Source organism: Felis catus, chromosome C2 (assembly GCF_018350175.1).
Source record: "Felis catus isolate Fca126 chromosome C2, F.catus_Fca126_mat1.0, whole genome shotgun sequence".
Taxonomy (NCBI): Eukaryota; Metazoa; Chordata; class Mammalia; order Carnivora; family Felidae; genus Felis; species Felis catus.
The window spans coordinates 5,778,155-5,801,938 of record NC_058376.1 but is presented as its reverse complement, the minus strand read 5'-3'; the positions used below and the strand labels follow the sequence as shown (position 1 = coordinate 5,801,938).

General features: G+C 47.5%; 1 protein-coding gene across 1 annotated transcript; it reads right to left on the bottom strand.

Annotated features, from left to right (window-relative positions):
* Positions 1–526: 526 nt before the first annotated feature.
* Positions 527–23,784, bottom strand: LOC123379855 (Down syndrome cell adhesion molecule-like). The gene is made up of 4 exons (XM_045036596.1): positions 23,598–23,784; positions 17,198–17,395; positions 15,569–15,871; positions 527–3,097 (listed from the first exon to the last, which is right to left on the bottom strand). The coding sequence occupies exons 2-4, from the start codon at positions 17,244–17,246 to the stop codon at positions 2,745–2,747; spliced, it is 705 nt and encodes a 234-aa protein (XP_044892531.1). The 5' UTR covers positions 17,247–17,395; positions 23,598–23,784; the 3' UTR covers positions 527–2,744.

Genomic DNA, 23,784 nt, shown 5'->3' with positions numbered 1-23,784 from the left:
TTTGTATCATTTTACCCCTTCATCTTTCTTCACCTCCACTTCTACACCTTCTCCTCCTCGTGGAAGGTCATGGCAGATGTGGATGTAAGAAAGTGGGCAGGCAGACACGCGAACCGAATGCAAGCACTAGGATTCGTGTAGATATATGTGTACTAATGCTGTGTGGTTTATTGGCTATGTATTAAGCAAAGGCCTTGTTCACTTTAGGAAGGTGGGCCTTTTTTAGACTGTCAGATGAATGGATGCCTCCGAAGAAACCCAGCCCATTGACCCAATGGCTATTGTCCAGTGACCCTCTAGATATTGGCAAAGGATAAAGAACTTACCTGCGTCCCATTGATCTAAGATAAAGCACTCTGGTTTCAGACTTAGCCTAACAAGATGACCTCTCAAAGACATTATAAATCAGGTTAGAGACAGGCAGAGGTCCAGAGGAAAATTAATTTATCGTCACCCTGGATAATGGCTGTTTTACTACACAGCACCCCTTTTACATCTATAGATCTGGATCTCTTTGTGGCCATTAATTCCAGGCTCCTTCCTGAGAGAGAGAGAGAAGTGGACTTTTTGATACAATGCTTGTGTGTTGAATTCACTTTCACGAACATCGTCAAGGCAGGATTATGAAAGTAATCCATTAGAGAGGCAGTCATGATGCAGAATTTTTATTTTTGCACAGCTTGAGAGAAAATGAAAAAAATGGTAAACTTCTAAGTTTGGGGACTATAGAAGTTTTAAATTGATGAAAGATAGTTTTAATTTTTTCCCAGAAAGTAGCATTTAATTTCCTTTGCATACAAAAGCAGTCTGTGAGGGTCTGTAAGGGTGCAGACAATAAACTGTCAACAGGGATCAAATTCTGAAACTGTGGCAAGAATAAAGAAAGCACACTTCACAAGCACGGAGTCATCTAATGTTTGTTCTGGCAGATGAGCTGTGGACCTGGTCCGCAGGCTAGGTAGGCCAATGTGCCTACCTGGAAAATAAATGGAAGGAGGCAGTGATGGAAAAGAGGGAGGAAAGGAAGGAAGGAGGAGGGGAGAACAGGAAAGACATTTCTGAACATGTCCTCAGATGGTGATAACTGGCACCAGTCTGTGCCGGTGGCCTTAAATAGGAGCCCGTAGAGACTATTAAGAGAGAGAAAGGTACTTGCGTAGTGTGTTACCTGGGCAACTGAGCTGCCATGGGCATTTGATCAAGTTTTCTGATCAATGCCAGACCCCTGTTGTGAAGACCTAAGAGAGTCTGGGATGGGGTGTGGGTGTGGGTGCCGTGGGCGGATGATGTGCACTTTCTAAAGCACACCGTGTGTCATGGGATAAAGAATCAAATTCAGACTACTTAAGAGTGCGTTTTCTGGTAGGATGAGCCACGTGGGAAATAATTTAAACTTGGAGGAAAAAAAAAATTAAACGTTGAATTTCAGAGGAACTTCACTTACTATTGGCTGGTTTTCCTCCGGGTACAGAGGAGTGAATCAGAGGCAACATATTCTAACATGGTCTATTGCAAATTTAGATACCAGTCATGGTGGTGACAGAACAGGTCCCGGAGGGCAGGGTGCATAGAGTTCCCTGGTCCTCTCTTCATTTCTCCAGCAAGCTGGTGCTACCTGTGGGACTCTAGAGGAGGAGACTGCCGACGTTTCTGTACTGGGCCAGATGGTAATATTTTCCACCTTACAGACCATACCATCTCTGTTGTAACCACTCAGCTCTGCCATCATGGCACAAAACAGCCATAGACAAAATGCAAATGGTGCACATGGCGGTGTTCCAGTGACATGTTATTTACAAAAGCAGCAGCGGGCTGCATTTGGCGCGTGGACCATGGTTTGCTGACCCCTGGCGTAGCTAGAGGGCGAAGTGCTGTGGAAAGGCAAGGAAGGAATGGAACATCTGGGAAGCTTAGAACACCTGGCCAGCCCCCGGTTATGGTCGGGACCAGCTGTGTCTTCTGTGCTCTCCTCAGCCATTCCTGAGGAGCTTGGAGTGCTGTTATCTTCTCTGGTTCCTTAGACTGGGCTCCGTCTGGGTCAGTCCTGGTGTTTGCAAACACGAGAGTCAAGAGGAAGGAGGACCCAGCGATCAATAGGAGACAAGAGAGGTAGACACCGAAATAAAGGCAGACAACCTTTCCTTTTTTATTTCGCTTAGACAAAATGCAAAGAGTGTCTCATTAAATTAAAAAATAAACAAAAAGAAAAAAAGAAAATCAAATTGATTCCCCCCCAACCCCTTCACTGACGGCACTCATCCTAATTAACAACAGAAGGAGGTCAAATTGAGGACCCAGTTTCTAATGGGAAAGAAAGGTGTGCAAACGTGACTGAAGTCTCCCCCCCTGCCCCCAAATCAAGGTTCCTTTTAAATTCACAAAGAGGGTAAATTTTTTTTTCCTGTTTTCGTTCTTAAATCTTGTGTGATAGAACTTCCAGTCAGAAGGTTTAATTAGTCCCCCATGCACTTTGTAGAAAATCAGTAAAAATGCAATAGCCTGTGAAGATCATAAAACTGGACTTCTTTCCCAAAAAATCAGATGCCCAGGCAGATGGAGCTCACACTCAGACAGAAAAAAAGCAGGAGAGTCTTTGCACTGTCTGTGGTTTCAGTATTTTCTCTTTTTTTAATATATTTTGGCAATTTTCTTTAATTATAAATATTGGAATTCCGTAAAAAAAAGGTAGCTTTGATTGAATTTTTTAAATTGTATTTACAACTGCTGTCCAGTCATGCTATTTGTTATACCAGGGTGTAGGATTTTGCGTAGGGATTGTTTCCTTTCAAATGGCCCCGAGAGTCAAGCAGGGATTCTTGGGAGCTGCTCATCTTAGCTGCCTGTCCCAGCTCTGCTCCCTCTCGCTGAGGTAATGTGGCCACAGCCCCTTGTTGCCACTGCTGTCCCTCTCTCGTGGAGGACGTGGAGGAGGACGCCTCCATGGGGATCGGTTCAAGGACCGTGGGTCGCTTCAGGGTCCGACTTTTCTGAGGTTCCAAGCACGCTTGCCCTAAACTCAGGTCCCTGCTGGTGCTGGCACCGCTTCGGTTTAACAAAAAGTCCATTCTAAGGTATGGAGGCAAATGTATGAGGTCACCTGGAAGGAAACACAGAGTGGTTAGTTGGCTTCCTCATCTGCTAAGCAGGTGCCTGGTGTCGTTCAGCGTTTAGAGCCGGAGATGTCACTGGACCTCGCCACTGCTTTGCAGGACCACTTGTCAGAGCTCACTACAAAAGCAGGTGGAATTGTCCTGACACCCGTCCCACCAGGCGTCCCACTGGCTTTTCTAGGGCACCTTGGCTTAGGCTCTTAAGTGTCATGCTTCAGCAGGAGAAAGAGAGGTAACGAGATCCTTCAAAATCCCACCATGGAAAGAAAACCATACATCAAAGGCGACAGCGCGCCCCAGGTACAAAGTGTGATACCCTGGACCCCGTGGGTGGTGACTGGAAGCACTGGGGGGAGCACAGGGCTTGAGGAGGGAGGCGGCGATGCCAAGGAAAAGGTAATGCTCATCAGTTAGCCCAGGGCTTCGGGTCTTTCTTTCTCCAGGACGCACACAGACAAGGAGTGTTTGTGCAGCAACCAGCTGGGATGAATGCGGGGGGCTCTTCCCGGCCGTCTGGGGGCCGAGGGGCTCACTGTTTTGGCTCACTTGTAACTTCTCCATGGCACACTGGGTGGGTGGGCAGTTCTGGTTAGAAAGCGGGCTGGGGGTGTGCTGTCCCCGAGCCAGGATGCCAGACGGGAGGATGTTCAGGTGCGGGAGGCATGGTGATGGTCTGAGCTCAGAGGATGTCCATGGAATGTAAGAGGGAATAGAACAGTGAGCTAGAAAAGGGCCCAAGGATCCTGGCTTCTGAATGGAGGGTGGCCTCATGGTGAAAGGGAAGGATGGTGTGGGTGGGTGTTTACACATCTCATTTCCTAAAAGCAGTGACCCATCTTTATTCTTGAGAGTTGAATAAGCCCATTATATTCATTTGCTCCTTTATTTATTTACATGACTATTATTCTTTTGTCATTTCGTTCTCAGACTTAAGAAAACGTGGCATTCCTTTACCCCCAGGGTGACTTGAAAATGTAGGTCAAGAATGCCTCCTGCTGTTTCTGAGATCCAACTGAATGTTGAACCCGTGGCATATTTGCAAAGTGTTGCGACAGATCCGGGAATGGCTGTCTATCCCGCTAAGTCCCCACTGAATGAACAGGACTTATTAAGCCCCTTGCAAAGCAGTAGTTTCTTGGTCCCAGCTGGATTGCAGGGTGCTCAGGTCCTAGATGAGGTAGAACAAATGTGTTTGAAATGAAAAGACAAAGCCCATGATAGCTGCTCTCTGCCTGCAAGGGCTCTCACGTTCGATTTCGTGATCAGAGGGTTGGGGTAGCTGAGAAAGGTGGGGGAGAATTGCAAATCCTTAGTAACAGAAAGAGCCCAGCCCCCACATCTTTGTGTACGAAGGCTGCCCGCGCTCTCCTACTGAAGGTCTGACCACTCTCCGTGGCTATCCAGTATCTCTGAGTGATCCACTTTTCAGGCAAAGCTTTATTAAGTTGTACGATGCTCTAATTAGCCCTTTTGACAGTGTGAATACTGCAAATGAGCTTTCTTAATAATTCATGCCCTTATGAGGAAGAAAGCACCCGAGTAATCGGTGGTGAGCTGTGTTTATTAAAGGCACTTTATGTCCATTAAAATCCCACCCCGCGTGCCAATCCAAGTACCACTAGGGAGACTGAGTTCTCGCACCCTCCCGTCTTCTATGTTCTTCAGATGCCTGCAGATCCGAGAGAACTCATGCACTCATCGCTCCAGCGAGAGACAAGGGGACTGGAAAAGCCGAATATGGGTTGACGATGCTGACAATCTGGACAGGGGCACACCCGCTTTTCTTAGCGTCCTGCCCTCCGCCTGCTCGTTTGCCTGAGCGATTTAGGAGCAGAGGTCTGGAAGACGTTGCCTGCATTTAATCTGGGCTCAGTCTCCTCACTCATAAAATGGGGGTACTCGCAGAATCCACCACACGGAGCTGTGGTGGGGATTTCATTAGATAACGCACGTGAAACGGCTTTACTGTCAGACATCTCCCTTCTCAGAAGGTCTGAAGTTAATGGCCTGGAGACCTGCCAGGGGAGTGAGCTGGGAACTCTTCTTTCTACCTTGGCTTCTGTCTTCAGTGGGTTGGTTAGTGCCCACCCCCTACTCCCTAAGATATGTCCGTGTCCCAGCCCTCAGAATCTGTGAGCGTGACTTTGCTTGGAGAAAGGCTTCGTTTATGTAATTAAGTTAAGGATCTGGAGATGAAGTCATCAGGACTTGGGGTGGGTGCCAAGTTTGGGGACAGGTGTCCTTCTAGGGAAAGGCAGAGGGAGACTGGGGACAAGAGAAGAGGGAGGCGCCATGCGAAGAGGGGAGGAGGGGGGGAGAGGTGCTGCCCCAAGCCAGGGAGCACCTGCAGCCCCCAGCAGCTGGAGGCAGCAAGGAAGCGGTTTTCCCCTGGAGTTCCTGGAGGGAGCACATGTCCGCTGACACCGATTTTGGAATTCTGCCTTCCCAGAACTGTGACAGCACAAATCTGTGTTGTTCTGAGCCGCCCAGTCCGTGGTACTTTGCTATGGCGGCCGCAGGACACTCACACAGATGTCCTTAAATCTTGTCTGGGATGGGCTGGATCTCCTTCAGCGGGGAGCAGAGACTCTTTGAAGGCATCGCTGCTCCACAGCGAGCAGGTCTTTGAGTCCCTCACACTCCAGCCTCCCCAGGTGACCCACCCCCAGCTGCTGTATCTTCTCTAATGTTCTCTGGAGCAATACGCCCTGACGAGAACCCACCAGAACCCTCTGGAGTCGTCCCACACATGTGAGAGGACCAGTGATCCCAGAGAAGCTCAAGTCTACAGTCACCTCCGTCAGGCACGTGTGGCCCTTGGCATCCTTGTGTCAACCCACTGTGGCCACAAACGCGTGGCTTTAGCGCTGTTTCCAGTAAAACCAGTTTCAGTGGGGTTTGCCTCTATTTTCAGGAGGATTCAATCATTTGTTACTTAAACTCCTCTTCTTTGCTTTACTCCGCCTTACCCCTCCTCTTTCCCTCTTTCTCCTTCTCGTTTTGTTTCCCTCATGTGGACCCTCTTCTCCAAGAAGTAAAGAGCAGAGGGAAGGGGTGAAATAGTGCGGGTAGGAGAAGGCAGGGGTGGCAGCGACACACAATGCAGTGACCAGCGCACAGACGGCAAGGAAAGTGGGGTGCGTGCGCATGTGTGTGTGTTATATGTGTGGATGTGTGTGTGCTTGTAACTGTGTGTGTGTGTGTGTGTGTGTGTGTGTGCGTGTGTCTATGTGGGTGCATGGGTCTGTGTGTGCGGGTGGGTGCATATGTGTTTCTGTGTACATGTATGTGTGTATGTGTGTGCATGTGAGTGTAAGTGTGCATGTGTTTATGTGTGTGTGTGTGCATGTGTGTGCATGTGTGTATGCATGTGTTCATGTGATTATGTGTGTGTCTGTGCTCGTGTGTGTGTGTATGCATGTGTGACTGTGTGTGTGTGTGTGTGTGTGTGTGTGTAACACACAGAGGGGAGGAAGCCCTGGGGAGAAGCTGCCACCGAAGGAGAAGTGGAAATGCACAGGAGAAGGGACAGGTAGAAGGACCCGGGCTCACATACTGGTGGCTGGAAGGGAAAGGATATGGGGGCCCCAAAGCCGCCTTCCACGTCTTCCTTCTGCCCTACTTCCATAACGGCCTACACTTCTAGCACTTTCCTAGTTAGCTAGATCCTGTTAGCTACTTTCCCAAACCCAGCATGAATGCAAACACGGTGACGGGGGAAGAGTCCCAAATGGAACTTTGGGGCACACTCTGCCCACTGATTTTTGTGGGTTTTAATTCATGCATTTGTGTGTTGTGAGCAGTCTCCCCACTGTGCCCTGCTCCTCAGGCCTGGCCCTTGTGTCGGAGACGTGGGGTGAGGGTGGGGGTGGAGGGGTCCGGACACCTGGGAAAAGGTGCTCTGAGGGGCTGAGCTTAGGGGCTCAGGTGCCGGACCGGACCACAGTCAGAGGGGTTGACACGGGTGGTCAGGGTGGGGTGAATGGGGGGAACGGGGCTGAGAGAGCGGAGAGAGAGAGAGATGGAGAGATCAGAGAGTGATCAGAGAGAGACAGAGACAGAGATGGAGAGACAGAGGCGGAATGAGCGATGGAAACACACACACACACACACACACACACACACACACACACACACACAGAGGGAAGCAGAGGGAAGAAACACGAGACAGAGAACTTGGGCAGGGGATGAAAATGGGAGACAAAGAGCCATAGCAGATGGGATGCAGCACAGGAGTGGAGGAGGACACGGCCACATGGGTCCCCAGTGTGCAGATCACAGGTGAGGGTGTGGCCCTGTCCCCTCTCCTGGCCATACTCACCTACCTCGGGGCCTCTGCATACTTCCTCAGCCTGCAAACTCCAGATCACAGGCTGTCCCTCCTGTGCCCCTGAGACATCCACCTCCAGGGACTAGGGGGGAGGGGGTGGCGCAGCCATTGGTCAATGTTATGCCTTATTGTTGACATAACGGTCCATTCCTCATTTTCCTGTCACTGCCCCTGGGACCTTCGGCGCCACTAGTCTCTCTGAAAGTTCACACTGAACGAGTGGCATTGATTTCTCCCTCTGTCCCTAACCACCTTGCTTACTGATGCCAGTCGTGAACCAGCACAGACCCTCTGATGGCCCTATACCTCCCAGCAGGTGCATGGCATACTCAGAGCTTGCCATCACCCCCAAGGGGGCTTCCAGCCATGGTTGGCCCAGCCTTGCAAAAACAGCTCTCGTGAACCTGTGTCACTTATCTGAAGCCAGGAGACGCTCCCTCCTATCGGGAAAGCAAAACTTCCCGAACTTTCTCAGGATACTCAGACGCACACACAGTTTGAATGCACTTCAGCTTTGGAAGAAGGATGGCAAAATCGATATGGAAAAAGAGCAAGAATGCATTGATTCAGAAAATCTATAATGATGTGCCTTCCATGAATCTATTCTTGGGTGATGCTTCCAGCCATTTGGCATACCCCACACTAGGGAAGGAAACGTCTAGAGTTTAGACCAGTGGTTCTCAGCAAAGAGTGATTCTACCCCTCAGGAAGCAGGAGGTCATGTCTGAAGACTATTTGGATGTCACAGTTGGGAGGTGGCTGCTACTGGCCTTTACTGCACACAGGCTCAGGATGCTGCTTAAAACCCTACAAAGCACAGGACAACCCCTCCCCTTCACCCCCCCCCCCCCCCAAAAAAAAACTGACCCTGCTTCCAGTGCTCATTGAGCTGTTGAGAAACCATAGTTTAAAGGGGCCAAAGTTCACAATTCCAAGTGGACCCTCATTTTTCTTTAATTTTATCTGAAAACCATTTAACTCAATCAGAATAAGGGATTTCACTGCTCAGCTTCTACTGGTCCACAAGGAGTTATGGCCTCGGTTCTTGGGAGAGAGCGAGGGACGGTTCCCATGCAACAGTGGCCACGGGGTCTGCCTCCAACGTGGCCCGATGCAGTGGGAGATTAGGATGGGGTAAGAGCATGAGCTAGCAACTTCTGGGTTTCACGCAAAATTCTTGCCTTTGCCTCGAAACGGTGCTGTGACCCTTTGGTGTTTGCATCTTATCTGTAGTCAAGAGAAGGGGGCACGGTGAGTTCTAAGGGCATCTTTAAGCCTTCCTTATGCTCTTCACTATCTCACCGGTGGACACTAGGTAAGCACATCTGTATCAGGAATCCGGGGTAAGTATGAAACAAACAAATGCATTTTGGGGAGGCTATGATTCCAATTCACACTGCAATAGCCCTCTTCCCCCTCCATGCACCTAAGACTGCACGCGGATGCTTTCACAACAAATTCTTTGGGAATGAAGGTGAACCGGAGTCCCGGAGGGCTTGGCTGTCCTCTGGGGCCAAATACAAAGGAACTTTCATCAATTTCTAACAAGGCTTCACCTCTATGCTTGGATGGGGCTGGGTATTGATGCAAAGGTAAGAAGCAAAGAATGCTTCCAGCACTTTCACTAAGAACCACACAGATCAGGCTTGTAATGATGCTACAACATCAAAGAGCTACTCACAAAGGGTGAGCTTGGAGTCTGCCCACTCCGGAGCCAAACGAGATCTGACACTTTTTGAGTTTAATATTAATGCTGAAGCAAGGTAATGAAAACTTGTAAATGAACCTCTCTTGGTAAATGAATCTTCGCTCCCAAAAGGCAAGCAGGAAAACCCCTAAATAAATAATGCGAGACCGATAGCGGAGGCCCGTGTGTGCTGATTCTGTTACCATTCTTGGCTTGTACTTAGGAGGCTTCATGCATTTTTAAGAGCTCATCAATACCGTGATCTTCCTACTCACTGGTGAACTTTAAAAACTACACTGAGGTATGAAGCGGGGCTTTGAGTTTGTTGCTGCTTACGATTCCTCTGAAATCAAGTAGTTCTGAATAAAAAACAGGATCAGAAGACCTGCCCCAGCATTTGGGCAAGGCCAGGACCACTGAGCAGGGTGTTTGGAGCACCCGGTGAGGAGGGGGCCGTGAGATTCAAGGAAGCTCCAGCTCCCACAAAAGATCCACAAGGACCCACACGCTGGGGACTACTGAGAGGGTGGCCCGGTTGGAGTCTTAGACCTGCTCCACCAGGGGGCTGGCAGACCCGTGTGCCCTGAATCATCCCACAGGAGGACTGAGTTAATCCGGACGTGAGAGGATTCTAGGCAGAGGAAATAGACATTTGTGGAGTTCAGGAGCCCAGAAAGCAGGGGTCTTGATGGGTGAGGAAGACGGGACTGGCTTCTCAAAGCCCCACGAGTCTTTATCCTGAGAGCAATGGGCCACCACACAAGGGATTTCAACATGAGAGGACTGACTGTATCACTTGAATTTAAAGCTTGTTGCTTCCAAGTTTGGGATAGAAGATACGTTAGAAGTTGGGGCCAGCTGTGTCCACACAGGACTTTGCTGTCTTCTTACATTTTTGTATATTCCCAGCACCTTTGAGTTGCTCCTGGCTTGTCATGGCATCTCACTTGTGTGTGTGTGTGTGTGTGTGTGGGGGGGGGGTGTCCCTGTCTTCCATAGGCTGGACTTGGACCTTGTTTCTTGGATCTCCTCATTTATCTGCCTTGTGTCTTCAGGTTTCTTTGCTGTTTATTATACTACGTGCTATTCTGATAAAATCAGGAGACTGTGGGAAGTGTTGGTTTAATATGTTAACACTTTTATGTCTTAGGATAATACCCGGTGCGGTATCTTTTTATAGAGAAGATATCCAATAAATATGGGTTGCATAAATGAGTGTAAAACATTTGTGTCTTTCTGGAGATGCCAGACTTGCACTGTGGCAAAACTTTTTGCCTGTCATCCATGGCACTGGAATCTAGAACCTTCGTTCTGGCCGCTCAGCAGGACACAGGTGGGCCTCCTGCCTCTCCCTCACACGTTGTCAGGCACGGGTCTCCTCCTTACCTTGCACTACCTGTGGGCTGGCTCCTAAGCAACCCAAGCTCAATCCCAATAAGCCAGCCAAGAAAAACTGAGCTAAAGGGCTCGGAGTCCGAGAACAGGCAGTCAGAACAAAAGAATGCACACTTAGGAACTGGAGGACAGATACGACGGCAGCACCTACGATAAACACGCGAGAGCCCTCGGAAGGATGGGAAAGCCTGGGCACCTGGAACTAGTGAAAGGGAGGAGGCCGGTGCAAAAGGCGAGCCCCTCAGAACAAGTCCACCATCACTTCCTGTGTTCTGGAGACGTCACACTAAAATAACAAGTCAGTCCTTAAGAAGACAAAATCACAGATGCGCATCAAAGACATCGGTTTCCCAGCAGGGAGCCAGGAAGAGCTCCTTGGAATATTTAGGTCTATCCAGGGCAAGGGCGTACAGCAGTATTCAGAGGTGTTGCTAATGGCCCCAGGGTCCTTCTAACTATAAATACTATGGGAGCATTCGAGAGTTTGTCAGCTCAAAGTCTTGTTCCACGAGGTGAATGTGAAACTCATTGCAGTCTCCTGCCTTTGCACTTCCCTCTGCCTGGACCGCTGTCCCTTTATGGTGTCTGTCAGGCTTTCTTTGCCCCAGCCACCATTTAGATCTCAGCTCACGTCTCACTGCTCCCAGAAGCCTTCCTTGACCATTCTCCCCAACTCCTGACCCCTGCCAGGCTTTGTCCCTTTCCCCAGTTACTTCCCTTCCCAGAACTCCCCACCATCTGAAGCTGTATTATTTGCTTACTTGAATAGTGTCTGTCTCCACCTCTAGGAATGCAAGTTGCCTTAAGACAGGGTGTTTGTGGGTTTCGTCTATCATCGTATCTCCAGCTCTGGAAGTGGGGCCAGTTACTGAGTGAGCACTCAAAAAATACATGCTGACGGGAAAAAGGAGGCTGAGAGGCCGGGAGAGAAGGGTCAGGGACATCTCTAGAAGGATGGAGGCCAGAACCACGCACGTGTGCAGGGTGTGTGAGCGTGTGGGAATATCAGAGATACTTGCACTTGAAAGGAGACCCTTTCCATAGCTCTTAGAATAACATTCGTGATCGAAACTTGAAAATCTAATTTTAACGAGTGCAAAAAAGAGAACGATGCAAGTCTGAGGCACGGGGCCCCAGCTGCTCAACCCAGAGGGATTAGGGGAGGTGGGAGGCAGAGCTGCTTGAGAGGAACTGTGTGGCACCCTGGGTCAGGAGGAGGGAGTCTGCACCAGGTGACCTGCCCCGAGCAGAGCCACGTCCTCAGAGGGCGAGGGAGATGGAGGTAGAATGAGGCTGAAGAGGGGGATTTGGGGCAGTGAAGCTCTTTCTGGGGTGTAATTCTGATTCAAGAGCCAGCACGAGAACCACATGGGCTTCGGAGGGGAGACAGCACGATCTCAGTAGCTGAGAGCAGGAAGAGAAACCTTCTTTGGAGGTCGCCAAGGGAGCAGAGGATGGCTTGCCCTTCAGTTAAGCACCTCTCGCCCATGCTCTTCTCTTTGCATAAATGCACACATCCAGGAGGGCATAGATGGATCCGAACACTGAAGCCCCCCAAACTGCTTCATGTAACTGGTTGTTCAGAGAACCAACAAGTCAACAGCAGGCAGTGGCCACTTCCGGCTGGTAAACCTCAAGTGCATTCATCACGGGAGGGGCTGATGGGTATATATTTAAGCCTGGGGTCCCAGAGTGTGAGAGCAGAGATCTCAGTGGACCAACCCTTCTCCAGATGCTCCCGAGGCCAAGATGCATTAGGTGGCCCATGCGAACCTTTAAATGGATTTTAGTAGCTTCGTGCAATGGCATTTCTTGATGGCATGAGGATAAATCTCATGAATAAAGGAGGAGCAGTAATTCAAGAACATTAGAAACTGGCTCAGGATGCTACCCGAACCCAAGAACAGCTACTGTAATCAAAGTATTGGAAGTTGCCTTGACCAAGAGGGAAAGAAACTGTTAAACTTTCCAGCTGTTTCTCAGAGGAAGATAGAGTTTGGCTTGTCTTTTGTTTTTAAAGACGGAAATAACCATCCCTTATTGCAGAAAATAAAACAATAGCACAACTGGCATTTTACATAAAATATAAACATCCTAAAAATTCAGTAAATGCAGAGTTCAAGTACTATTGAACATCGAAAGCTAGATTCTGATGTTTGCCATGTGTGAGAGCCTTCACATTGCATGGGGGGCTCCCCTTCTGTGGAAGAGACTTCCTTTCCACTTGTCAAGAGCAAGAACAGAAAATAAATCACTTTATTTAAAGTTAGGCTGGAAGAGGGGGTGGACTGAAATGTTCTTTTTACTAACAAGTTCTAATAATTGTAATATCTTAGCCAATTGGTGAGTTTTGTCATCATAACAGCTATGTGATTATCACAGAGATCTGCATTCATTCCATATCTTTAAGCACCTACCATAGGTGTCACATACAGGGGTGGGAGCATATATTCAGTGCCATTAAGTCATTCAAGATATTTCTGACTATGTGGCCAGATTATCTGCTACACACTGGGAGAGAAGTTTGGAGGCAATTAAGACATGTCTTCTGTCTTCCTGGAGCCAGGATCTGGCCAAGGTGATTTAACTTGACCCTGACTTGATTTGCATTTAAAAGCTTTGGGTCCCAAGAAGACACGAAGGTGAGGGGAAAGATGGGCAGAGACTGGGCAGGCTTTGCTGACACTGACTGATACCATCTAGAACCACGGGAACACAGGTAGGAATGAGGTTTGAAAGCACTCAAGGAACTGATGATTTTGAGGCAGCCTCCAGTCAGCAGAGCGATAAATTGTAACCTTGGGGTTGGTGCCTGGTGTTGAATGTAGTCTCCTTATAAAGACACAACTGAAAGGCTTTCCTAAAAGCCTGAGAAATATTTAATAATAATACAGTCATCTAGGGTGGACAAAGCAAAGTTTGTGGACATGAGGACTTGTGCTGACTTGAAACATTACTCCTACCTAAAGTTATAAACTCATTTTAGTCTAAAGAGCATTTTAAGACTCTACTACCTGACCTCGTTGTGATCTTTCGATTGTTCTGATGGATCCAAGCAACAATGTCATAACAGAAGTGCAAACTTTTTTGAACTTCTGTTCAAACAAGACATCAAAAAGAAACCCAAGCCTTTAATTAATTCAAAGCTTGCGCATATAGGAGCATCATGTCACCCAGGAGCTCTTGTACGCAAGGGAATATGGTTGCCGATGGAAGCGTCGCGTAGTAACTGGGTGATATGCAAATAAGGCGGATGCTTTTGAGGACCTCAGTGGCCACGGAAGGGAGACCAACAAAAGAGGGAGGGAGGAGAGGAGCCAGCCGCACATCTGGAGACCACACTGGAGTCACCACGAGAACCCCTCAACAAAGCAACAAGAGAAACAACTGCTAAGTAACCACTTTACCCAAATTATGCCACACGCGTCTTACACAAACCCCATACGGTAGGCACCCATGTCAATGCCCATTTTATAGAGACAGCAACTGAAGGCTACCAAGGTTAAACATGTCCAGAGGCACATTTTCTCCTCTCCTATCTTCCTCACTCTCAGGCTTTACAGCCATAAAGAGCTTATGTTTTTATCGCATTTGCCTTGCAAATAAATGCCAACAACGAAAAATGCTGGAAATAAAAACACCCACAAATCACAGCTCATCTTCTCCCTGAGGAGGTAGACAGAATGAAAATAAATGAAGCCATCATTCTTTATTGTAAGCTGGCATGAATCTTGACTCAGTTTGGAAGATTAGTTGCTGGCTAGACAATTCTTATTTTTATATATTTTTATGCATTTATAAGGCTCATTTCAGCTGGGCTATATGCCATAAAACCCAAGGGAATTGCAGTAATTTAAAAGTGAAGATAAATTTTTGAAATAGGACTAGTAGAGAGGTTCAGAAAATGGGAAAAGGAGAAATAAAACTGGATTCAACAAGAATGGAGAGGCCGTCCACAAAGGAAAGTCTACAGGCAGCTATTTCAGGGTGAAGAAGAAAAAGGGATTCTTCAGATGACGAGTACAACTGGCTGCCATGGCCGGATTCCATCTAAAGATGTGTCTATTTGCCCCGTATAATGGTTTGCAAGTATCTGGCCCAACACTTGAAAACTGTGGGTCTCCGTATAAAACCAAGCTTTCTGGCTTCTCTTGAGAAAGTCACTCATACTAACCCCCCATTTCCACTGGGGATTAGTTGGCAGGAACACGCTGGAGTCTCTTCCCTCTAGATAGCCTGTGAACTCTTAAATTTTCCGCCTGCACCATTCCCCTTTCCCCTTGCTCTCCATTCTCTTCACTTATGTACATGATCTGTCGGGCCCTGTAGGCCTTAGGGCTCAGAGCTGCCATCCACACACCCAGACCCCTCTCATGTGCTCAAGACAAAGACTGAACCAGTGGCTGACCAAACCCTAGCCAGTTACTGTCACTTTGGGTAACTCAATGAAACCAAGGCCCAAGCACCGGCCCCCTGGTAAGACCTCTCTCCCTCTGAAAGCCTTAAGTACAGCAGCTTTACAACACAAGCCCCCTGTGTTTCAGCCTCCTCTCCTCACATAGTGGGATCTCCTTCTCTCCCATCGGGGCTCCTTGGGCTTTCTGACTGCTTGAACAACAGAACATGGTGGAAATGATGTGTCATTTTCCAGGCCCCGCCTTAAGAGACCAGCTACGTCCACTGTTTGCCTGTTGGGACACTTGCTTTAGAGCCGAGCTGCCATGATACGAAGAAGCCCAAGCCACCTGGTGGAGAATCCTACACATGGCCATTTGGGAAGGGTTCCTCCAGACCTAAGTGAGCCTGCCCAGCTGACACCACTGGAACAGAGATGGGCTGCCCCACCAAGCCCTGACTACATTTCAGATTTGTACACAAAATGAGCGATGGTCGCTGTTGCAAACCAAAAACTCTGGGGTTGTTCATTACACGGCAACCTACAAACGGAGCATTGAGTCCAAACACCAGGATGGGCTTTCATAGCAGATGAGAGCGAATCAGGAAGACAAGTCTCCTAAACAGTGGTCTGTGCATTTCTTTTCTCACCTGGCCGATGTGCCTTTGGAACCGCCATGTTCATCACTCGACCTCCATCCTGAGGTTTGGGGGGGGATGCAGTGAACCTGCAGATCCCCGATTCTGAAGGGGTGCTGGAGGTCAGACTGTCCGTGTACTCGTTTGTCCCTGCCGTCAACTGTTCAGATGATGTGTCTGATATGAAGCACTCTGTGATGGTGAACTTGGCGTGCCTCAGTTGCTCTTCCATCTTGGCGTGCTCGTAGGCCCTGGCCAGTTCTTCATAAGTGGAGGAGGCACTTTCTGTGGAGACCATGCTGCTTCGCGCTCGATCTATAGCATAAAAAGAGAGAACGAGACGGATAAATTATTGCTTTACGGTCGCATCGACTGGATGGACTTCTCTGGCTTGTGGCTGTTTCTCCCAGATCATGGTACACGCCGGCAGGGTCCTGGGCCATTGACCGAGAACTGCGTCGGTCACTGTGGGGCCTGTGTTTTACGTCTCAGTAAAGTGGGTTCAGGAAGCTTTGTTTCTGCTCAATCGCGTTAGTCAGATGCTCCCAGCATGGGACATGCTCGTCAATCAGCAATGCTTAAAAAATTCTGCGTTTAGTTAAGATGATTGGGAGTGTCGTGTAAATGAATGGCCGTGTCCACCCCCTGCTCTGACTTGCGGATCACTCTGTTCCGCAGGGACTTTAATTGACACGAATGATTTGAGCTCTGCAGTTCAGCTTGCGAGGGAGACACGGCAGTGGTTAGAAACGAAGCCGTGATTCTGCACGAAACTGGCCAGTGGGAAGAATGGCCCCTGATCCCTTGGACTCATCCTTTGTGACTACCACCCTTTGTGGGGCCCAGGAAACCCCCAGGACAAAAGGAGGCGCATCTTGGCCAGAAGAATCTGTATTTTACACACGAAAAAGTTTTGAATCACCTCTGTGCAACTCTGAGACTCTTCTAAGAGAAATAACAGCCATAAAAATAAATGCACAGGGTAACACTCCACCTTTGGAACATTATTTTTGAAGTATATCAGCCAGAACAAAAGAAAATGAGTATTCAAATTTCCTACAGCTATTAGGTTTAGATATAATTTCTTTTCTAGAGTTAAGGTTGGGGGCTGGGGCAACCGAGCGCTATTCTTAGGTCCTGTCTTCTCTCAGAAGTGAAATCTTGGTGGTTGATGGCACAGACTGGATGACTTACCTTATAATCAACCCCTGTTGAATTGTCAAAAGGATCAGCCCATGTTCCCTATAGAGGGTGCCATGACCTTGCCATGACACCTCCAGTGCAACGTCTTAAACCGAGAGACGGTAGCGGGTCATGTGCCCTCAGAGTATATTCAGAAACTAATGCAACAGTCTGGGTGAGCATTTTAAAGTATCTGTGTTTCTCTCAGTGGGGTAGGAACTAAAAGGAGAGGACAGCATGAGTCTGAGATTCAGGACATCTGAGATGCCCGTTGGTTTTGTCCTGCAGAAATCACCAGGCCCTGGATATCATCAGTGCTGCATGGTTGTATTAATACTGGTTAAAAAACAGCCTAACAATTTGAAAGTGGCCTTGAAAGAGCATAAGGAGGAGCCTGTGAAGGCTATCTGAGGGCTGTGCCCATCCCCAGGGTTGAGGAGGAGGCGTGCAGACCCCTACCTGTGTCTTGTGAAGGGCTGACACTGTAACTGTCACTCTCCTTGTCCATTGATCCCGCAGCCCTGGGCGTCGGCAGCCTCCAGTCTGTGGTGAGGGTGTGTGCTGAAATGGTGGGGTGGGGTCTGTTGAGGGTCCACTGGCTGGCATACCGGTTTCTTGCTGTGGGTCCTGCCTTGGCATTCCTCCTGGTGGTAGGATCTGTGAAGAGGTCAAGAATGATGTATGTCTTAGTCTCTAGGAGTATGATCAGTTGTGATCAAAGTGTTGAGGGTGGTTCTTCCCCTGCCCCCCCCCCCCCGCCTTAAGACGCCCCTGTAAGACTCATGCATCCTGGAAGCCTTTCCTTCTGTTTTTGTCTAGAGGATTCATTTCTTTTCTGGTCTGAGACATTTATGTGATACTTAAGCACTCTAAAAAGTCCTGTGGGGTAAAGAATGTTAGATTTGGACTCAGGAATTATGGATTCAAACCTTTCTCTTGGCCCTTAATGTTTTCGTGGCTCAACGCACATCACTTAAACTTCCAGAGAATAGCCACCATCTTCCATGCATGGCCAAATATGCTCTAACGTGGTCTGTTTTTTAATGGTTCTCCTACCATAAGGTGTTGTTATGGGTTGACTCATGTCCCCTCAAAAGGTATGTCCGCATCCTAACCCCTAGTACCTCAGAATGTGACCTTACTTGGAAATAGGGTCACTGTAGATGTCATTAGTCAAGATAAAGTCAGACTGTACCCGGGTAGTCCTTTAATCTAACAGGACTAGTGTCCTTATAAGAACAGGAGAGGAGAATGCCACGGAAAAATGGAAGTAGAGATTGAGGTGCTGGGGCTACAAGCCAAGGAATGCCAAAGACTGTCAGCAGCAACTACCAGAAACTAGGAAGAGGCAAGGAAGGATCTTTCTTGACAGGTTTCAGAAGGAGCATGTTGACATCTTGAATTTGGACTTCTGGCTCCCAGAAGACAATAGATTTCTGTTCTTTTAAGCCACCCAGTTTGTGGTATGTTGTTACAGCAGCTCCAGGCATCTCCTGTGTTATTGTGGTTTTCTATTTACTCATTGCCTTGATCAGGGCTGTTTTACTCATCAACTAAATTTCAAGTTCCTAGACCGAGATGGTGATACCCTCTTGTCCTAATACTCACTTAGTCTTTTGCATATGGTAACATATGTCTTCAATGGAATTGAACTTTGTCAAAGACGTGGGTCATTCAATGTGGAGAACACGTGGTTAATGGGTATCTGGATTTCATATGTCTGCCTTCCTCAAAACCAGAGATTTACATATACAGAGGCTGGCACCAGATTGGTTTCATTTTCTCTAAATCTGGAACCAAAGACAGCAGGTCAATGAGTGGACAGAGTTCTTAGTTCAGCTCTTTGGGGGGACACTGGAGTGGACAAGCAACACTGTCTTTTCTAGAACCCTGTGGAATAGGGAATAGAGAGGCTCAGTTACCTTTTCTTGGGCTCTGGCCTATAGGCAACATAAGGTCCTAGATGGGCCTTTTACACCACTGAATTCTCTGCTTCTAAAAAAGGAATTTTATGCAGTTATATTTCAAAATGTCCTGGAGACTTCTAAACACAACAGTCTATATTTACTGCTCAACCTTAATGAGGCAGTGTCAGAAGATCAACGCCGAGGGGGCCATTCTTTGGCATTGTTACAGTGACTTACTTATGTGTTTTCATGGGCCTGGAAGTTTCTTCAGGGTAGGGGTAAGGATGTTCATCCTTGGGTCCATTCACAGAGCCCATGATGATCTCCAGTACACATAGGCCCCTGGATGGATACACTCAGCCCAGGGTCACTTTATGGATGAGGCAATGGAAGCTCAGAGAGGAAAAGTGACACAGCTATTAAGTGGTAAAAAATGGAGCCCAAGACTCCATGTTTTGGTTCAGAGATTGCCCATCACTTGACCACACATGTCCTCATGCTGGACATCTAAGTGTCTAATACAGTGTCTGTCATGACACTGGCTTGTGTGTAATGCCATGTTGGATCATGGGAGGCAGACAATTGAATGTAGTGAAATGACTTTCTTTTTAAATGGAAGATTTTCTTCTTGTTGGAAAATTATAGTTATTGGGCTTTGAACCTAATCCATCATTCTACAATGCTGGAGAGAAGCATTAAGATGGCAGCCAAATCGATATATTTTAAGATTTCCTGGGTCATCAAAATGCTTCGTCTTGGTGCATATTCTTTGGGGCATTGATTTTAAGACACATTTCATCACTTACTTGCAAAATTCCACAGAAGACTTTATTGGAAGATTTTTTTTTTTTGCCTTGATTAGAATGTAAATGTGTTATGCTCGAGCTCCAAGCTCCCTGGACAGCAAGGTATGAATGATAATTGCATTTTCTCCACTGAAATGCTAGGAGAGAGGTCCTCAAAGAGACAGAAAAACATTCTCACGGGTAGGAGGCTAAATATCTTCCAGGTACTATGGACTTCATAAGTAGAGCTTCGATAAATGGGGCTTGTTATTTAAATGCTAATGAATCTTTTCCAGAAAATTACCCAGTCCCTTACATAAGATTTGAGGATTCACATTTTTATTCCTCTTTCAGTTTCTTGCAAAGACAGCCGTGGATCAGATTTACTCCTGGCATGGATGCTTGGGCGGGGGCGGGGATGTCAGTTTGATCTTCTCACTTCAAGGACGAAATCTCCTCACTCCCATCCCTCTCCCCCTGACGTGTTTCCTCCCACCAAGCCTGCCTACCTATAGTGGGGCAGGACCTTACCCCTTTCTCACTGAGATCTCCCTATGTGGAAAATTCCCTGGTCAAGTTATGCATGTCAGTCTCTATTCAAAGCTAGAACTCTTTTTAAGTTAATTTTGTTCATTATCCTTTTTTTTTTTTTCTTCTAGATGAGGACAGTTTTACCAATGGCCTGATAATGTTGGGAATATAGGTCATGGTATTACTTTCCTTGAACCACAGCTTGTAGTTCTGTCCTGCTCTAAGCAAGCCTCCTAGAGGCAAAATGATCTCAGTTGGTAGAATATTGAGGTAGTTGACACATTTTTTAAAAATAATCAGGTTTTGGGAGCTGTTTTGTACCTCAATTGAACTCTTCTGTATGATAACTCCTATGATAGCAGCTAAAATAAAAATCTGACTTGGATTCCACTTGCTAACCTTCTTTGTAGGTCTTACCAGCTAAGCTACTAAGGAAATACACATTGAGATTTACTGTCCTTGCATGGAAAGCATTTTATTTGGCTCCCCAACATTCTAATATAAATAAAACTTAGTGATGAGCCATCATGCTTGCTAAACAGCTAACAAATTAGAAGGTAAGTGATACAAATAACTCTTGGCTTTTGAACACTGGGTCTAAACCTAAATTAAGCTTTTCTGCCCATTGAATCAAATTATTTTAATCATCCTGAATTCAGGATAAGAGAGGATTTGGGGGATAATAGGGTTATAAAACATGTCATGTGTACTGTGATCTAGGTATTAATCTGTTTTTATTCCTTGCTATTCCCAGTCCTATCTTGTAGGTGCTGTGGGCTCAGCTTCACATGGTGATGACGCTGTGGAGGCCTGAACATTCCCATTGCGTAACGAACAAGTATTTATCAAGGGCTCATTACACATGGCACACTCCTCACCCCATCAGGTATTTTCCTGCAGGACGATGTCTAGTACCATTCCGGGTGATGGCTGGAGTGTGCATGTGCTTTCAAAGTCTAAACAAAAAAAGATTCCATCCATGTTGTAAACTCTTCTTATGTAGATATGGAAGTCTACTCAGTCCGTGGATATCCCCTGGGAATCATGGTCTCCACTCAACAGCAACACGGAGCAGTTGAGGAGGAGCTTTGGAGTTAGGTGGTCTGCCTTTGACTCAGTTTTACTACTCGCTGGCTGTGAGCTCATCAGGCATGCCCACTTCCCTCATCTCTGAGAGTGGGGTTATCATCTCACCCACCCACAGGGCTGTTGTGAGACATGGTGGTGATGGGGCCTTGTAGATCTTGGGGCCTGGCCTACGATTCCTGAGTGCCAAACACTTGGTAAGGATTGGAACACATTCTGTTTGTTGGGAAGAGGGTGGAGGGACATTTGGTAGGCTGATCAGGAAGGCTTGAAACTCAATTTAGAGAAGGTTTGGCAGAAAAAAAAAATACCCATTAAACATCATAAAGCCAGATGCTGGAGAGTTCCCCATGCTTCAGAAAAGAGCTGAAAAGTAGAGCTGGTGAGGACAGGAGCTCCCACTCATTCCTGGTCTAGGCCTTTCATGCACCAAGGGCGCTTGTACATGCTCTCGGCCCAGATGGGTGGATGGTGAACCAAGGGATGACTTCCAGGTTAATATGACCCAAAAACCTGGACCAAGTCGAACACATATCATTTCACGTGTCTTTGTATCCTTGCACATCTTTTGAGTAAGAAAGTTAATTTAAGTTCTCCTGTGATGATCTCATCGGTAAGTCTCCACAAAGTGAGCTGGAGAGAGACTGTGTACATATTTACAAACATCTGATCATCTAGCAAACAGACACTTAGCCGGTTAGATGTCTCAGGACATCTTAGGAAATGGATCTCCTCAGGATCTCCAGGAAATGGAGAACAAAGAAAGGGGCCAAATGGACTTCCCGAGTCCTGTTTATTTAAAATGCTGAACATCCTTTCCTTTCCACCCTTTCTACTCGGATTTCAGAACTTGGCAGTTGGTTGATATTTAAATCTATTTATTGAGTGCCTACCATGTGTCAGACCCTGTGGCTGGAGTTGGGGGGTGGGTTGCGGACACAGACACGGACACCATCAGACCCCCACTTTCAAGTGTACCCTCATCCACAGGAGTGACAGGGACGCAAACAGAGCTGCAGATACAGCCAGGGCATCTGTTTTCACCGGCTGGAGAGCTCAACAGTCAATTGTTGTGATTTCTCCTATCCTCATAATGAATCTTTGTTGCAACTCTGGAAAACTAAACAAAATGCCTAGAAACACAACTTCTACCATGCAGCCATTATAATGTGCAGACAACATATTGTAGATGCTCTACTTATAACTAAAGAATTCCCACAATGGTGACACAGTCCTAGCATAATTAGAACCGAGTAATAGTGTCTTTTGCAGTCGAGGAAATAGATCATAAATCGGCCTCTGCAAATGTGCCGAACTGCAGTGTGCAGAGACTGCCGCACGGGATCTGAGATGACACAGGTGAACCACCGGGCACAGGTGACAAGCTCTGGGGTGCAGGACACAAGCAGTAGACCGGGCTTCACAGAGCTCCCAGCTTCAGACTTCTGCTGGGGCTCATCTGCTGGGGGGCCAGTCACCCACTGTTTCCACTTCGAAATGGGAAGTGGGAGGCTCTTAGGGCCTCGTAATGTGGTTCCAGAGGGAACATTTAATGAAAAAATGATCCCTAGTAGAGAATGTGGTGCAGATGCTAAATGAATAGTTCTGTGTTTTTCTTTTGAACTAGAGACTGATGCATGACGTTGAGTAGATTTGCTTAATGTTTGTAAACATTACTGGATGAAGCTCGTCACAAACGAAAGAAGCATCGTTCTGTAAGCTGTGGATGCTTCAGTGTGATGTGATCATCAGACTGAACTCTGCCAACTCATCCCAACACTCGCAGAGTGGAGTGCAAACTCATGAGGCTGGACCAGGAGGCCTGGCGACCAGGCTGGCTCTTTCCTCTGGCTCCTCCCCATTGCCCATGGCATTCCAGTGATGCTGCTGCCCCAACATGCCTTAGGAGCCATTGCCTCTTGTTTCCCCTGCCTGGCAGGCCAGCTCCGGGCCTGGACTCAGATTTTCAACTCCATGACGGATCTTCCCAGAGTTGGATCTGAAGTAGCCCCTCCCATCATCCCCAAACGGCCCCCCCTCCCCCCACTCACCATCATGTCCTAGTCCTAGTCCTTATAGGTAAATGAAAAATGCTTGAGTTCCCTGATTAATGTCCCATTCCTCTACTGAGATGAAATGAATGCCTTTTTGCATCTTATGATGTACCCCCATCACTGGGCCATATGGAAAGTAAAACCCTAATAAATATTTTTGAGTCTGAATGCAGGAATCCTTAACATTCCCCAACTATGCTTACAGCATTATAGGTATGAGACACTCGGACACTCCCCTTCCACGTGCCTCTGGCCCTGCCACTTGCCTCTTGCTGGTTATCGCTTCTGCTTATGACCAACATTCACACCTCTGTTGATATTTTGAATGTCACTGAATCAATGTTTCCATTAGTTGGGGAGGTGGTGGTGGTGATCATGCAGTTGGGATGCTCCCAGTGCTTTAGTGTGACTGTTTCCTTCCTATTACGACTGGCCTTTGTGCATTCCTCTGCTAGTTGAACACTGAAAGGAAGGTGGGGAAGCTTGCTTATTTTACCTGGCAGAAAGAAGTCACGGGCTATGAGAGTGGGAAGCTTGAGAGGTCCTGTCCCCCTGTGCTAAGTGGCAGGGACCCATGTCTAACACTTGGAGAAGTATTTTTCTGTGAGGGCTCCAGACAATCAGCATCAGAATGACCCAGAATGTCTGTTACAATGCAGATTCCTGGGCCCCACCCTAGACCA